General features: G+C 41.3%; 1 protein-coding gene across 1 annotated transcript in view; it reads right to left on the reverse strand.

Annotated features, from left to right (window-relative positions):
* The window catches only part of LOC132900994 (arf-GAP with Rho-GAP domain, ANK repeat and PH domain-containing protein 1), a 245,194-nt gene that overhangs the window by 105,706 nt on the left and 121,076 nt on the right, over positions 1-18,412 (reverse strand). Inside the window, 4 exon segments of the mRNA XM_060943417.1 lie at positions 4,723-4,875; positions 11,562-11,662; positions 11,750-11,838; positions 17,051-17,154. Coding sequence (XP_060799400.1) covers positions 4,723-4,875; positions 11,562-11,662; positions 11,750-11,838; positions 17,051-17,154 — 447 coding nt within the window.

Here is an 18,412-nt window from a genome sequence, read left to right on the forward strand (position 1 = left end):
TCTCTCTGTGCAATACTTTATAATGTGCAATACCTCACTCCATAATGTGAAACACAACACATACACCTCAGGACTGTGCACCCTACACACAACACGTACACCTCAGGACTGTGCACCTTACACCCTCTTTCTTTTTCTCTACATGCTGTTTGCAATGTTATTGGAGTTGCTTTTAATCTCATTGTACATGTGTATAGTGACAATAAAGGCATTCTATTCTATTCTATTCTATTCTATTCTATTCTATTTCATTGCAGGCAGTATGAGCCCAAGATATTTCATGTTTTTTTCTGGTCAACTTCATTTCATTTGTTAATATACATCCATTCCTGTGTTTCAGACCTGCAACACGTTCCAAAAAAAGTTGGGAGGAGGGCAGTTTAGGGCTAGTAATGAGGTAAAACAATTAAATAATGATGTGATTTGAAACAGGTGATGTCAACAGGTGACTGTAATCATGATTTGGTACAAAATCAGTATCCAGGAAAGGCCTAGTCTTTTGAGGAGCAAAGATGGGCAGAGAATCGCCAGTTCATCAAGAAATTCATGAGAAAATTACTGAAATGTTTAAAAACTATGTTCCTCAAAGAAAGACAGGAAGGGATTTGGATATTTCACCCTCTACGATGCATAAGATCATTAAATGATTCAAGGAACCTGGAGGAGTTTCGGTGTGTAAAGGGCAAGGGCATAAGCCTAAGCTGAACACCTGTGATCTCTGATCCCTCTGATGGCACTACATCAAGAATCATCATTCATCTTTAGAAGAAGAACTTTATCACACATGCACTTAAGCACAATGAAATTCATCACAGTGAAATTGAACCCGTCTGCAGCACTGAACACACATGAGCAGCTATGTTACGGTGCCCAAGGAGCAGTTGGAGGGTCGGTGCTTTGCTCAAGGGCGCCTCAGCCCATGGCTGCCCCATATTAACCTAACCGCTTGTCTTTGGACTGTGGGGGAAACCGGAGCACCCAGAGGAAACCCACGCAGACACGGGGAGAACATGCAAACTCCACACAGAAAGGCCCCCATTGGCCACTGGGCTCGAACCCAGAACCTTCTTGCTATGAGGTGACAGTACTAACCACTGCACCACCGTGCCGCCTGATGGTTGATGGTTCTTTAGCTGATGGGCTCAGGATTACTTTGGCAAACCTTTGTCAAGCACTTCAATATGGAGTTACAGCCACAAATGCCAGTTAAAACTTTACTGCGCAAAAAACTGTGTTCAGAAGCGCCGTCGACTTCTCTGGGCTCGGAGGCGTCTGGGATGGACCATCACACAGTGGAAATGTGTATTGTGGTCAGATGAATCAGTATTCCAGGTCTTTTTTTGTAAGAAATGGATGCCGTGTGCTCCGGACCAAAGCCAAAAAGGACCATCCAGACTGTTACCAACAACAAGTCCAAAAGCCAGGGTGTGTCATGGTATGAGGTTGTGTCAGTGCCCTTGGCAAAGGTAACTTACACTTTTGTGATGGAGCATTAATGCAGAAAAGTACACTGACATTTTGGAGGAACATTTGCTGCCTTCAAGATGACGTCTTTTCCAGGGAGATTTCAACAAGACAGTGCAAAACCACATTCTGCACACATTACAAAGGCGTGGCTATGGAAGAAGAGGGCGTGTCCCCTCTGTCCCCAATACAGAATGTGTGGGGAATTTAGATATGAAAAATACATCAACGACAACCCTGCACTGTTGCACACCTTAAGACCTGTTTGCAGGAAGAACGGAACAAAATAACACCTGAAACACTTCATCACTTGGTGTCTTCAGCCCCTAAACATCTTAAGTGTTGTGAGAAGGAATGGAAGCATTATAAAGTGGTCATGAATTTATCGTCCCAACTTTTTTTAAACGTGTTGCAAGAATCAAAATTGAAAGAAGTGTTCATTTTGAAAAAATAAAAACAAAAAAAACACCCATTCATCAAATAATGTGCTGTTATACTGATTTAAGTGCAATACAGGTCAAAGATTATTTACAAATTATTGTTTTCAGTTTTAATTTAAATTTCAACACACAGTGGGCGGCACGGTGGTGTAGTGGTTAGCGCTGTCGCCTCACAGCAAGAAGGTCCGGGTTCGAGCCCCGGGGCCGGCGAGGGCCTTTCTGTGCGGAGTTTGCATGTTCTCCCCGTGTCCGCGTGGGTTTCCTCCGGGTGTTCCGGTTTCCCCCACAGTCCAAAGACATGCAGGTTAGGTTAACTGGTGACTCTAAATTGCGCGTAGGTGTGAATGTGAGTGTGAATGGTTGTCTGTGTCTATGTGTCAGCCCTGTGATGACCTGGCGACTTGTCCAGGGTGTACCCCGCCTTTCACCCGTAGTCAGCTGGGATAGGCTCCAGCTCGCCTGCGACCCTGTAGAAGGATAAAGCGGCTAGAGATAATGAGATGAGATGAGAACACACAGTCTCAACTTTCTGATTTGGGGATGTAATCTCTTTCAAACAACGGTGAACATTATACATGATCACAACAGAACTTCAATAAATTAATCCTGTTTAATATTAACTTTAAATTTTAAGTTCAGCTTAAGTAACACCACCTAAAGCTATCACAGCTAATTAGATCTGATTCTCCCCAGCACATGTTTATCACAGAAATAAGGTCATTAAAATGTGACATCTTACTCATTAAAGGTCATAAAGCAAGCAGCAAGGCAAATTATATTATTTCATACATCCTTTCTGTGTTTTCACGGTGACCTTTAACGTTTTTTAACGCATGTGGTTTTCACACCTTGACCACAAAAGGAATGTGTGAGTGTGTGTTTGTTCCACTGTGTTAATGCGCACAATGTGACTTATAGCACTTGTTTATGACTGTTAACTCTTTAACCCTTTGATGCAAAACATATGCACACCCCTTCTCATGGGTTTGACATGGGTCAAAAATGACCCGCATTCATTTCCTAGGTTATTTCATGCTGACTGAGTTTTTCTTTGCTCTACCTTTTGAAATCAATTTATTTTATGATTGAATATTCCAAGTATTCTTTAAATATCTTGTTTTTAATTACCACAAATCATTAATTTATTTTTTTCTTTCCTACTTTATGAACAAAAATACTTTTTATATTACTACACATGGGTCATCCAAGTGTGGTTTAAAATTAAATGTCTTAATACTATAATAATAATTTGTTTCAAGTAATTACTTTAGCAGTGAATGGGGCCAGTTATTTATTTATTTATTTATTAACTATGTCGTTAGCTAAGCCAACTACAATAAAATTAGCTAACTAAAGTAGAATATGTCAACAGCTCGGTAGCTAATAGTAATTACTTGTAACTTTCTGACAAGTAATCTACTCACTCTCAAGGGAACCTAAACATCATCAGTTTTTTTCTAAGGTAATGTTAGAACAATTGAAAAACATTCCTTGCATGTATGAGATGGGCAAAGGGCGCTGTGCTGAGCTGTGAAATGTCTGACACAAGCACGATTCACAGTTCCCACCAAACGCTGGAGTAAATGCATGCGGGTCGGTTCTGACCCATGTGTGTAAACTTGATGTAGAATTACAAAAGCTGTGCTTGTTCATAACTTAAGAAAGGAAAAATAAAAATGATGATTTGTGCGAAACAAAAACAAGATATTTACTGCATATTTGGAAAAGTAAATGACAAAATGAATTTATTTCAAAAGTAGATCATAGAAACACTCAGCCATACATGAAATAACCTGGAAAATGAATGCAGGTCGTTTTTGACCCATGTTGTGCATTAGAAGGGTAGTGATACAAAAAGGGTTTTTATTCAAAAAGTAAGAAAGGAAAAAATAAAATAAGGATGTATGATGATCAAAAACAAGTTAATTGAGGAATACCTTGAATACTGAATGATGGAAATAATTCATTGCAAAGATATAGAAGATAAAAACTCAGCCGGGTCACTTTTGACCCATGTTTTGCATCAAAGGGTTAAAGAGATTTTATTAATTAAAAGACACTGGTTAGAAAAATAATAACCTACTAATAACCTAATAATTTCCATTCTGGAGCTGGTGGGGCTGTAATGCCTCCTACAGGAAGCTCATGGACATTCAACAATAAACTGAACATTATTAAACTTCATATTAAACAGGAAGCTTCTGAGGTGAGACTGCAGTTGTGGCAGAGTTCATTTCAGTCAGGAAACACACACACACACACATTTAAACATGATCTTAGTCTGAAGCTCGGTGTGAAACACGTAAAGTAGCTTTTTAAATAAACTATACTTCTAAACATAGTTTTACTTTTTTTTTTTTTTTCATTTTACTCACGTAATAATGTAAAGAGTGATATAATGCCTTACACTCCGGGTTCGAGCCCCGTGGCCGGCGAGGGTCTTTCTGTGCGGAGTTTGCATGTTCTCCCCGTGTCCGCGTGGGTTTCCTCCGGGTGCTCCGGTTTCCCCCACAGTCCAAAGACATGCAGGTTAGGTTAACTGGTGACTCTAAATTGAGCGTAGGTGTGAATGTGAGTGTGAATGGTTGTCTGTGTCTATGTGTCAGCCCTGTGATGACCCGGCGACTTGTCCAGGGTGAACCCCGCCTTTCGCCCGTAGTCAGCTGGGATAGGCTCCAGCTCGCCTGCGACCCTGTAGAACAGGATAAAGCGGCTACAGATAATGAGATGAGATCTCTGTGGTGAAAATGTAGTGCACTACAAAGGGTGCACTGGCAATTACGTTATACCCTAGGTAGCATGTATAAGTGTTCTTTACCCCTGTGGAGGGTTCTTATCGAGCCAGCCCATCTTAATGACGGGGGTGAGTTGTGGGGTGGAGTCATCCTTGGGGGGCAGAGCTGTGGTGGGCAGATAGATGCTGTTCTGGCTGCTAGAGATTTGGCTGTAATCCTCAATCCATGAGTGCCGCCTGAGAAAGTGGCATGTCACCGAGAGAGAGAGAGAGAGAGAGAGAGAGAGAGAGAAACAGCAGCGTGTTTAAACATGACTTAAGTGTTTATTCTGACCGTCCACTGAACATGAACCTCACACACACACTACACGAAAGCAGGATGTGATCAGATAGAACTCACAGCTGTTACATCACTATTCTCAGTTGAGGTCAGAAACAAAGCAACAGTGACTTTTAACTCGACTCTGAACATGTCGTTTGAAAGGCAAGGAATTTTTCCTTTACAATATCAGGTTCTACAGTGTGTAGCCCAGCCTACTAAAGGTATAGACAGAAAATAAATACATTTTAAAAGTAATAAATAATTTGTTAAAAGCAACTTTAAGTTCTTATACGGTGTTTATTTAAAAAGTTATAATACATTTACAAAGTAAAATAATTCTAAAAACAGTTGATAATGAAATGTTTGTCATGTGTTAAATAAAGTTCATTGAAATTCAAATAGCTTGCTTGTCGTACACAGGTAAAAACGTGCTCGGTTACTACCTAACCTCCATGTTAAACTGTCTATCTTGCTAATTATTTAATTGTATTGGATGTGATAAACTAGGAGCCTAATCAGATCATTGTTGGGGCGGGGTGTGTGAGTTTAGAGGAGTACAGAGACGATAAGCAGACATTCAGAGAGAATATCCGAGCCGGAGAATTATGACAAATACCATGGTGGATGCAGAGTTTACCGACGGGTAAAAGTCATTAGGAGGCTTGCGGAAGGTAAATATTTCTGTGTGCTTATGTTATGCTGTTTACAGAAACAGCATAACATAGGCACACAGAAGTATTTACCTTCCGCAAGCCTCCTAATGACTTTTACCCGTCGGTAAAAGTCCTTAGGATTTACAATAGCATTACAATTTACAAATAGCATTTACAATTTTCACATTACAGTGTGAAAATTGTAAATGCTATTCGTGATTAGCGTATTAGCCGCTAGCAATGTTAGCGCATGTTGTATAGATGCGTTAGTGTGCATTGCTTTGCACTGTTACCATGTGTTGATGTTGTAAGTTAAGCAAAAGTCATAATGGACTTGGACTGAGTTTATTGAAGCTTTGAAATGAGAACAGAGACTAGGAAACTTGTTTATGTTCGCTTAAGGATAAGACCAGGAGGCATTCCTTGGACTTTTTGAGAAGTATAGTAGATTCCGGTCAGCAGTTATTCCTCTCTTTTTCACACGTGTGCGTTGCCGCCAAAAGTTGGCGCTTCGTGTCCTCGTGTTCCAGCACCAGATCGCTTTTCTTCATCAGCTCATCACTCAGCAAACCCAGTAACTAAGGAGGTTGTGAGGAACTAAACTGTTGCACGTGCATATATTTCTTTTTTTTTATTATTATTTATTTTTTATTTTTGCTTGCTTTGCAAGTGAAAGGGTCACTTACGCTACGTTCACACTGCAAGGCTTAATGCTCAATTCCGATTTTTTTGTGAAATCCGATTTTTTTGTGAGGTCGTTCACATTAACACATATATGCGACTTGTATGTGATCCTCAGTATGAACGAAAAGCGACCTAAAAGTGTTCCGCATGCGCATTGCAGGATACGACGACGTCACACGCAGTGAGCATGGCCAGTGTTTACGGAAGTAAAACCGCCCGGTTGCGGTATGACCCATCCAATCTAGCTTGAATAGCTGCATCCCCCCAAATGGAAATCAGCTCCCTAACCTCTGCGTCCTTCCATTGAGAAGATTCAGAACCTTCACAGCCCGAAGCGTCCCTCGCATTGATGTCATGCGCAGGGGCGCAGATACGTTTTTTGAACTGGGGGGGACAAAGCTGCCAGCAAACCAACCCCAACCCCGATATGCCTGTCAAACTTGTTTTGGGTTACCATAGCAACCAAGCTCGAGCTCGCAACCTGTGCAGTCTGCGCAGCTCAACCAACCGAATATCAGTCTTTGTTTTGTTTTATGTGAGTTGTTGCAACTATGTATACACTGCTGTGCACCTCAATAAACCGAATGGTAATTAGTCTTTTGATTTTTCCGTGAGGTTTGCCTTATGCAAAGAAAGACAGCATAGACGTTTTTTCCTCCCTATAAGTAGGGGGGACCGAACGAGGTGAATTTAAATCTGGGTGGGACGAGTCCCACCCTCTATCTGCGCCCGTGATTATGCGCCATGTTGTTGTAACTTTTTTTGAGAGACCCGCCGCCTACTTCAGCGCAGAATAGTGACGTTTGTGGCTTGTTGATGACGTGTAAGTCGGATGAATGCGACCTGGCGGTTCAGACTGAAGTCGCATATGAAAAGAGCGGATAGGAATCGGAATTAGGACCACATATCCAAACGGCCTGGGTCGGATTTGAAAAAATCGGATCTGTGTCGTTCATATTGTCAATAAAAGATCGGATACAGGTCACATATGGGCGAAAAGATCGGATTTGAGTCACTTCAGCCTGCAGTGTGAACGTAGCCTAAGTTTCAGACCTCAGCGCTCACAAGCATCGACTCAGGCCTGCAACGTTTTAGTTCTTTTAAGGGACATTTTGTTTTATTGCAGACTGTGTGTGTGTGTGTGTGTGTGTGTGTGTGTGTGTGTGTGTGTGTGTGTGAGAGGAGTGCACCCTCAGTTAATCTTGCGTATAAATACAGCATCATTTGAGAAAGTTAAGGGTACATATTGAGTAATTTTATTTTACTACACAGCAATTCAAAAAGTCATTTAGTGTTAAATATCGAATTTGTTTTGTACCTAATTAATTTTTATTTATGTTTATTGAAAAGCCATTTAAAACCCCACTTCATTTAATAATAATCCTTTATTTTTATATAAAGTCGTTGTGTGTGGTCGTGTTTATATTGTTTTGAGTTCATTCATATTTTGTGGTTTAAACAAGGTTTTAAAAGAGTGGGTTAAAACAAGTACATAAAAACTAATTCTTAGTAGATTAAATAATTAATTTATCCTATATTTCTACTAAGTGGAGGCACCAACCATCATAAATAGGTTATTTAAAAGTAAAAAGAGAATTTCATTTGGTAATTAAGGGCCCGTTTACACGAGGACGCTGTCGGGTAAAAACGACTAAATATTTTATCGGAAGTGCCTTTCGTCTACACGGGGACGGCGTTTCCGAGGCTGAAAAACGGAAAAAATTGAAAACGCCTTCCAGAGTGGATAAGTTAAAAACAGCCCCCGTTGCATATCCGTCTAAACTACCCAATACGCCAAACTCTGCTCGGATCTGCTCACGTCGGGTACGCGTTTATGTCATACATATGTCATATACTGTACATGCCAGCCCGGGAAGAAGTAAAAAAGTAAGAGCACGTCTGATTACATCGATCCAACGGACCTTCAAGCCGCTCTGGCAGCTTTAATAAACGTCCAGGAGTCCTTCGAACATCTATACCGAATCTGCACATATACCGTTAATGAACAGAGGCGGGTATAGCATGCTCTTACTTTTTTACTTACTTTCTTACTTACCATAGCCAGAGTAGTCAAAGTTTTCGCGGCGCAGATCAGACAAGACGGAAGACGTCGCGCATGCGTGCAGACATAGTGGAGGTCTTTCACAGCACCACCTAGCTGCCTGGCATGCACATCCAATTGAATTCCACACATTTATGCGTCACCGTATAGACGCAGGTTTCCTCCTTGAAAACGGTCGTGTAGACGCGGAAAAAAGTGAGAAGGAAAACGGACTTTTGCGTTTTTGTTTCAGACCGTCCCTGTGTAAACTGGGCCTAATACAGGTTTACGGCAAAGCCAATAATTAAAGGAACCCAGGGCCCCGCCCATGGCACTATAACACCGCTTTAAAGCATATTGGATAAATAGCTACCTGGGACGAGCGCTACAAGTGCATTTAGACACTTCCGATAGGGAATGAGATCAGTACAGTTTCAGGGTTCTGTGTGGACTCAGAATGAATGCAAACTCAGTTAGCACACTAAACATCTGGACTGCCAGATGGTGGCAGGGTGGTGTAGTGGTTAGCGCTGTCGCCTCACAGCAAGAGGAATCTGTGTTTGAGCCCAGTGGCTGACAGGGGGCCCTTTCTGTGTGGAGTTTGCATGTTCTCCCCGTGTCCGCGTGGGTTTCCTCCGGGTGCTCCGGTTTCCCCCACAGTCCAAAGACATGCAGGTTAGGTTAACTGGTGACTCTAAATTGACCGTAGGTGTGAATGTGAGTGTGAATGGTTGTCTGTGTCTATGTGTCAGCCCTGTGATGACCTGGCGACTTGTCCAGGGTGTACCCCGCCTTTCGCCCGTAGTCAGCTGGGATAGGCTCCAGCTTGCCTGCGACCCTGTAGAACAGGATAAAGCGGCTACAGATAATGAGATGAGATGAGATGAGATGAGATGAGATGAGATGAGTATCAGCATCCCACTTTGTGTGTGAGCATATTTACATCACAGATCTGGACAAAAACACACTGAATCTCAAGAAATGAAACTGGTTTTGTGTTTGAATGCAGTCCAGTGTTACATGAAATAAAATGAATATTCAGTGTTGTATAATCTATATTCTATACAACGCCCTCCACAATTATTGGCACCCCGGTTTAAGATGTGCTAAAAGCCTTAAAATAAATTCAATTTTTATTGCAGAAGCATAATCTCACACTGAAAATTGTAGAAAAATGTAACCCTTAGCTCAAGTGAATTACAAAATAAAAAAAAATCCCTGACTAAGAAATAATTATTTTTCATAAAATCACCTGTTCCACAATTATTGGCACCCATAACAATTCCTAGAAAATAAATGTAATTGAAGCATTTCTGTCATTTCTACTGTAGTTTATAAAGTTGATCAGAGTATCTAGGAACCTTTAATTAGTAATTCATCACATCCTGTTTCCCTGGGGTACAAATGTGTGACACAGAGGCCTATTTCTCTTATCCACTCTTCAACATGGGAAAGACAAGAGAACACACCATTCAAGTCAGGCAGATGTGTGTCGACCTTCATAAGTCAGGCAATGGCTACAAGAAAATAGCTGCTCGCCTACACCGGCCCATATCTACAGTCAGAGGAATCATCAAGAAGTTTAAAACAACTGGAACAGCGGCAAACAAGCCTGGACGAGGATGCAAGTTTATCTTGCCACCACGCACAGTGAGGAGGATGGGAAGAGAAGTAAAAAGTTCCCCAAAGCTCACTGTTAGAGAATTGCATCAAAGAGAATTGCATCATCTTGGGGTCATAAAGTCTCCATAACAACCATCAGGCGCTATCTACATGCCAACAAGCTGTTTGGGACGCATGCACGGAAAAAGCCTTTTCTCACTTACAAGCATAAACGTAAACGTCTGGAGTTCGCTAAGCGGTACTGGGACTTCAACTGGGACTGTGTGCTTTGGTCAGATGAGACCAAGATAGAGCTTTTTGGCAACAAACACTCTAATACATCACAAAAGATGAGTAAGCGGAAAAGCACCTCATGCCCATTGTGAAGTATGGGGGAGGATCGGTGATGCTGTGGGCCTGTTTCTCTTCCAGAGGCCCCGGGAACCTTGTTAGGGTGCATGGCATCATGAACTCTTTGAAATACCAGGACATTTTAAATCAAAATCTGGTGGCTTCTGCCCGAAAGCTGAAGATGGGTCATCACTGGGTCTTTCAGCAAAATAATGACCCTAAACATGTGGCCAAATCGACACAAAAATGGTTCACCAGACACAAAATCAAGCTCCTCCCATGGCCATCTCAGTCCCCAGACCTCAACCCAATTGAAAACCTGTGGGGTGAGCTGAAGAGGAGCGTACATAGGAGACGACTCTGGATGATTTAGAGAGATTGTGCAAAGAAGAATGGTCAAAGATCCCTCTCTCTCTCTGTATTCTCCCATCTTGTGAAATGTTATAGGAGAATATTAAGTGCTGTCTTGTTGGCAAAAGGGAGTTGTACAAAGTATTAACATCAGGGGTGCCAATAATTGTGGCACACATGATTTCATGTAAAAGAATTATTTCTTAATGTGGGATATTTTTTCCCCACTGAATAAATGCACTCGAATTAAAGGTTGGAGTTTTCTCTTTTTTTGCATTGTTGTCCTATATTATTATTTTTTTTAAATGAATTTATTAGAAGCCTAAGAACATATCTTAACGAGGGGTGCCAATAATTGTTTACAAACTAATCTTCTGGATCTTTTAGATAAGTAACTACCTTCACAGACGACTCTTCCGTGTCTAACATCTCCAGCTGCTGCACAGTGACTAATACAGGTTGCTATGGAAACCCGAGGACAGGGATGTGCTTTCTGCTCAGAGCTCTACTGAACACAGCTTTTATTTCTCCAGTTACAGGAGCACAACATGCGAAAGTCTGGTTGGCATGGCGAATAACTCCGCCCTCGTTACACTAATGAGTTCACATTCCACATGGATGAAAAGCCATGTGAAGTCAAACATCCGACAATTACAGCATCGTGTTAAAATATGTCCCGTTAACTGATTTACTTACAAGGTCAAAGGTCAGAGGAGTAGGGGGTGTCGTGGCTCAGGTGGTTAAGGCGCCATACCATGAATGCGGGCGACCCGGGTTCGATTCCGGCCCGAGGTCATTTCCCGATCCCTTCCCGTCTCTCTCTCTCCCGCTCATTTCCTGTCTCTACACTGTCCTATCCAATAAAGGTGCAAAAAGCCCAAAAAAAATCTTTAAAAAAAAAGGTCAGAGGAGTACTTACTTTTCCGCCACGGAGTCGTCGTCCTCATCCAGGAGCTCATCGTCGCTGTACAGGCTGCTGTGCCGAGACTTGCGGACACGGGGAAGCGGCTGGAGCATGTTCTATTGGACAACGATGCTGTCAATCAAGAACCTTCTCTTCCAAATTTCTATTGGACAATGAACCATAAAATGCACACACACACACACCTTATCTGACATTTCTATAGGATCACCGTCTGCACATTTTGCCATGTTGAGCTCCTCATAGCTGTCTGAACTGCCTGTAGAGTCCAACCCTGAACACACACACACACACACTTACATTAAATAAGCAGTAAAACTGAACAGGACACGAACAAAGATGAAAAGGAAAACCATTTATCAGCTAATAATTAGCTCGTATTAAACAGCATGCACACAGCAGTTCAGGCGACTCACCACACATTAACCTGTGCATTCTTTAAAACTACAGTCATCAGCTAACCCTGACGTTCTTACAAGTAGTTTTTGCACTGTCTTTAGTTCCAATAAACAGTAAATAAATTCCTTCCTCGAATTAAATACAGTGTCTTGCAAAAGTATTCATCCCCCCTTGGTGTTTGTCCTGTTTTGTTGCATTACAAGATGGAACTAGACCGGACAATTCCCCGGGGGAAATTGTGAGAGGATGCAGTGCACGAAGCAATTCGGTCACGCATGTTCGCTGGCCGTGAATGTGTGACCCGCAATGATGTTTCAATGCAATGATTGTGTGTGTGCTTGAGACAGCAGCCGTCATGAAGAAGAGCTATTCAAGAGCATAAACAAAGTGACTACAGGCGGAAATTAGCATGTACTGCTATAACCTGGGACAGACATCTGTCCTTACCACAAGGATAATGTTTAATTTGTGCACTGTCCCTTTTAAAAATAAAATAAACTCTAAACTCTAAGAAGAGTGGTTGTAGTTTGTATGTACGAACAGAAGTGTTCCTAATAAAGTGGGCGGCTAAGGTGACGTGTCATGCCGACCGAGGCTGTTTTTTTTTTTTTTTTCACAAAAAAAAAAGAAATTCACAAAATTCTTTCACAGTGAGCGCTAGAAGGGTCTCCTGAATAGACTGATGTAATTTTTTGTCTGTAGTGTTAAAAATGAGAGACTTTTCTGTCACGTTTATAATGGGTGTCAATGAGCTAAGACACACAAGGTCTGGAGTTTTGTGCTGTTTTATATGAAGGACCAGGCCTCGAACAATGACAAATAACTCGACAACGGAAGCAGCTATTCACAAAATTCTTTCACAGTGAGCGCTAGAAGGGTCTCCTGAATAAAATGATGTATTTTTTGTCTGTCGTGTTAAAAATGACGACACTAGAACGATTTAAAAATGAGAGACTTTTCTGTCCCGTTTATAATGGGAGTCAGTGAGGCCGCTCACCTGTGCTCTCCTCACTTTGAGGCTTCTCATTCAAAAACTGTAAATCCTATCGTTTAGGTAAACACATTGTGTGAATCAGGACAAGTTTTCCTACAACTTTTGAGAAAATCATGTCTGTAGAGTGAAATGTGTGGCTGAAAACACAGTTTAAGCGAGAAAGTTTGAGCTTTTTTTTCAAGCTGTCTACACTCTGAGTTAACAAGCTGCACTGGTGTGTAACGCAATAGACACCCATTCAAAAGCCGGATTTTCTCCCGGAACCCACATGGCGTTTGAGCCGGGACTGATCCGAAAGTGTAGAACCTAGCAGAAAAGTTGAATGCCAGATCCACAGAGGAGAAGTTTTCCTACGTTTTAGAGTTTGAATCACGTCTCTAGGTGAAAGCATGCCAGAGTAGCGGACATTTGAAAAACGTTGAAAAAGTGCTTTTTTTTTCAATTAATTCCATAGAAATGAATGGGTTTTTTGGGGGGATTTTTTCGCGACTACGTCGTGAAAAAATCGTATTTTATAGAGAAAAGTAATAGCATAGCGAGTCCGATCGAGCCGCACGTTTTGATATATTGTTGGTCTGTGTGCGACGTATGGTTATTGAGTTATTCGAAATCAAAATTTGCGTAGGAGGAAGAATACGGAAGAAGAAGAAGAAACACGTAGAAGAACAATAGTTGCAGTGCTTTGCACTGCAACCTAATTAAAACGGGTTTTCGGAGGGTTAGCACCATTTGATTTACACAACATGCCTACGCCTTTAAAGGTGAAAATCGATGTTTTATTGTGACACAAACAATAATTAAGATGAAAAAACAGAAATCTGGAGTGTGCATAAGTATTCACCCCCTTTCATATGAAACCCCTAAATAAGAGCTGGTCCAACCAGTTCACTTCATAAGTCACATAATTAGTTGATTAAGATCCACCTGTGTGCAATCAAAGTGTCATATGATGTCTGTATAAATCAACCTGTTCTGGAAGGACCCTGACTCTGCAACACTACTAATCAAGCAACATGAGAACCAAGGAGCCTCCAAACAGGTCAGAGACAAAGTTGTGGAGAAGTATAGATCAGGGTTGGGTTATAAAAAATATCCCAAACTTTGAATATCCCAGGGAGCACCATTAAATCCATTATAGCAAAATGGAAAGAATATGGCACCACTACAAACCTGACAAGAGAAGGCCACCCACCAAAACTCACAGACCGGGCAAGGAGGGCATTAATCAGAGATGCAACAAAGACACCAAAGATAACACTGAAGGAGCTGCAAAGATCCACAGCGGAGATGGGAGTATCTGTCCATAGGACCACTTTAAGCCGTACACTCCACACAGTGGGGCTTTATGGAAGAGTGGCCTGAAAAAAGCCATTGCTTAAGAAAACACGTTTGGAGTTTGCCCAACAGCATGTGGCAGACTCCCCAAACACATGGAAGAAGATTCTCTGGTCAAATGAGACAAAAATTGATCTTTTTGACCATCATGGGAAATGCCATGTATGGCACAAACCCAACACCCTGAGAACACCATGCCTACAATGAAGCATGGTGGTGGCAGCATCATGCTGTGGGGATGTTTTTCATCTGCAGGGACAGGAAAGTTGGTCAGGACTGAAGGAAAGATGGATGGCACTAAATGCAGGGCAATTCTGGAGGAAAACCTGTTTGAGTCAGCCAGAGGTTTGAGACTGAGACGAAGGTTCACGTTCCAGCAGGACAATGACACTAAACATACTGCTAAAGCTACACTGGAGTGGTTTAAAGGGAAACGTTTAAATGTATTGGAATGGCCTAATCAAAGCCCAGACCTCAATCCAATTGAGAATCTGTGGCATAACTTGAAGATTGCTGTACACCAACACAACCCATCTAACTTGAAGGAGTTGGAGCAGTTTTGCCTTGAGGAATGGGCAAAAATCCCAGTGGCTAGATGTGCTAAGCTAATAGAGACAAACCCCAAGAGACTTGCAGCTGCAATCCCAGCAAAAGCTGGCACTACATACCTATGCACACTCCAGATTTCCGTTTTTTCATCTTAGTGTTTGTGTCACAATAAAACATCAATGTGCACATTTAAAGCTATAGGCATGTTGTGTAAATCAAATGGTGCTAACCCTCCAAAAATAAATTTTAATTCCAGCTTGTAATGAGACAAAACAGGACAAACACCAAGGGGGTGAATACTTCTACAAGACACTGTTTACTTAATTTCACATCAATCATCTTTTTTTTTATTAAAACAATACGAACCAAAAATCTAGTCTTGAGATGTTGTTAGAATTACAACGTTAAATTAAATTTCAGTGTGTGAAGACGCACTCAACAGACTTTATTTCAAGAATAAAGAAGAAAAGGCCACATATAATTATATACTAGTGCTGTCAAGCGATTAAAATATTTAATCGCGATTAATGTCGCGACAGTCATAGTTAACTTGCGATTAATCACAATTTAATTGCACATTTTTGTCACATAAAAAAACATTGTAATTCTCTTATCAGCATAAAAAAGTGAATGGGCTTGCTTTATACCAATGTTTTTTTTTTATTGCCAAGCATAACACATCTTGACACAGCCACTGCAGAGTGAAACCTAAGCCGAGCACCGGCGCGGGGCTAGCAAAAGAACCATGAGTGAAATGATCTACTGTTTGAGTTAGTCTACAACTCTAATCAGAGAGATAGGTTACACAGTGACGGTAGGCTTGACATGCTTGATTATAATATAAAGTACACTATTATATTAAGTTTAAGTTGTTCGTTGATAAATATTGCATTGAATCTGATCTTTACTGTTTCAGCTCACTTAACACATTTTGTACTTTTACACTTTCTGCCTGTTGATGCGTCGTGCTGTCCAATCAGAGGCAGCCAAATTTGCATATTACAGGAAGGATTTCTGGGATAGCATTGAGTTTACAGTTCAGAGGGATCTGGCTTCTTTAGACGCTGTCTTCTTAAAACTGAATAAATATTTAAAAAGAGCCAAATGAGCCAGTCTTTTGAACGTCTCTTTTCAAAGAACGGATCACAAAGATGCGGATCCCATCAAAGAGCCATAAATCCCATCTCTACTAGCGCGCCCTGCCCGCGCTGGTTCTTTGGGGGGGGCAGAGGACTCTGGCTGTGCGGGGCGTGGCATTACAGTCTAGCTGCTATCGGTTTTCTAAGCAAAGTCTCTGTTCCAAGTTCCTGGCAGTTTCAAAAGCTTATGAAAAACCTACATCATGTCACAGAGCGTTAATCTCGCGATAAAAAAATTATCGCCGTTAAAATTGAGTCAAGTTAACACATTAATAACGCGACATTTTTGACAGCACTATTATATACGTTATAATATAATAATTATTTTTCAGTGTAAAATCTAATATAAAGCCAACAACAATCAACATTTTGGAGAATTCCTTTGTAATATATTAAATATTGCATGTAACAATATATTGCAATTTAATGTATTAAATTGGGACAATAATTAATGTGTATTTTTATGAACTTTATGAAAGTTCCTCAGCGAGAAACAGACTTCTAGATTTTTTGGTACTGAATATAGAAGGGGGAAAAAAAAAGAGGTTGTAAGACAAAAACAAAACAAAACAAAAACCTCCGATTTAATGTGTTTACAGTCTAGTTAGTGTGGTTTACAAGGTTTTAAAGGAAAGTGATGCGTATATATTGTAATGACGTAGATCAGGAAACAAGCTTTGGGGATGTGACATGATGTGATTGAAGTGGGTGGAGCTAATGTGGTTACGGGTGGACAAGAGTCAAAACAGTTAAATAAGTATGTTTCTGTTGAGTTTTGAGATTTTTATTAGTTCAGCTTTAGAGAGGACGTGTTACAGAAGAAACGGATTTTAAAATCTGATAAATGACGTAAACAGTCAGCGTTTTGTCTCGATTTAAACCTGTAACATACTGCCGTGGAGAAAGAGCCGAGTGACGAGATACTTTTACTTTTCACTGTTTGACAAATCAAATTAAAATCTTGCAAGTTAAATGGTTCTGCACTGAAACAGGAAATGTGAAGTTTTAAAAGCATTTGAAGTTTAACCTTGAAAACAGTTTGACGTTGTGTGTGTTGGGGAGCTACTCACGTCTCCGACAGGGCGCCAACACGGCCCCTAGCTGAGAAGTTTCTATACAAGGTTTTATTTGGGCTGTGACGTCCAGACCACAGAGATCATCTGCTGGAGACGAGCTGGAGGGGGAAGAGACAAAGAGAGAGAGATTTCTGTTTTTAGCAGATATAAATACTCGAGGTTACTCTCACTTTCCATGTAATTATAAACCCTCGATCATCACAGCTCCGCCCCTCAGCACTTCTCTCTTGATGATTCTCTCCTGTTCTTGTTTACTGACTCTCATGTGTGATTGGCTGATTATGTTTCCCAGAATGCGCCTCTGCATTAGCTTAGCACGTCAGCGCTGCGTCCTCGGAGCCAAATAAACGCACTGGTTACTGACGCAGGATGAAGCAATAAGGCTGAACGCTAACATGAAGAAAAACACAAGAGTCAAAGCAGAACTCTGTTACTGAAACCAGTTTCAGTCCTGAGTTTCATCAGGAATTACTCAGCACATTATCTGTTCAAGCCCAGTTAATACCGAACACGTTTTCAGCACTTACACAGCACTTCGGTACTCTGATAACGAGAAAACTGTGAGTTTACACCAAATCACAACAGACAATCTGATTAATGACACACACGTGCTGAATAATCTGATTACTGGTCTGTCTGAGACACAGCAGATTCACATCATGATTAAACTTTAATAAACATTAAAGAAGGAGAGAATGGAAGCTTGGGCGGCACAGTGGTGTAGTGGTTAGCGCTGTCGGCTCACAGCAAGAAGGTTCTGGGTTCGAGCCCCGTGGCCGGCGAGGGCCTTTCTGTGCGGAGTTTGCATGTTGTCCGCGTGGGTTTCCTCCGGGTGCTCCGGTTTCCCCCAAAGACATGTAGGTTAGGTTAACTGGTGACTCTAAATTGACTGTAGGTGTGAATGGTTGTCTATGTGTCAGCCCTGTGATGACCTGGCGACTTGTCCAGGGTGTACCCCGCCTTTTGCCCGTAGTCAGCTGGGATAGGCTCCAGCTTGCCTGCGACCCTGTAGAACAGGATAAAGCGGCTACAGATAATGAAATGAGAATGGAAGCTTCACATTTAGCAGGGATTTTAGGAGAAATGTCGATTCATCCATCCATTATCCGTAACCGCTTATCCTGTGCAGGGTCGCAGGCAAGCTGGTTCCTACACTACTGTTCAAAAGTTTGGGGTCACCCAGACAATTTTGTGTTTTCCATGAAAAGTCACACTTTTATTTCCCACCATAAGTTGTAAAATGAATAGAAAATATAGTCGAGACATTTTTCTGGCCATTTTGAGCATTTAATCGACCCCACAAATGTGATGCTCCAGAAACTCAATCTGCTCAAAGGAAGGTCAGTTTTATAGCTT

This window comes from Neoarius graeffei, chromosome 16, assembly GCF_027579695.1.
Source record: "Neoarius graeffei isolate fNeoGra1 chromosome 16, fNeoGra1.pri, whole genome shotgun sequence".
Taxonomy (NCBI): Eukaryota; Metazoa; Chordata; class Actinopteri; order Siluriformes; family Ariidae; genus Neoarius; species Neoarius graeffei.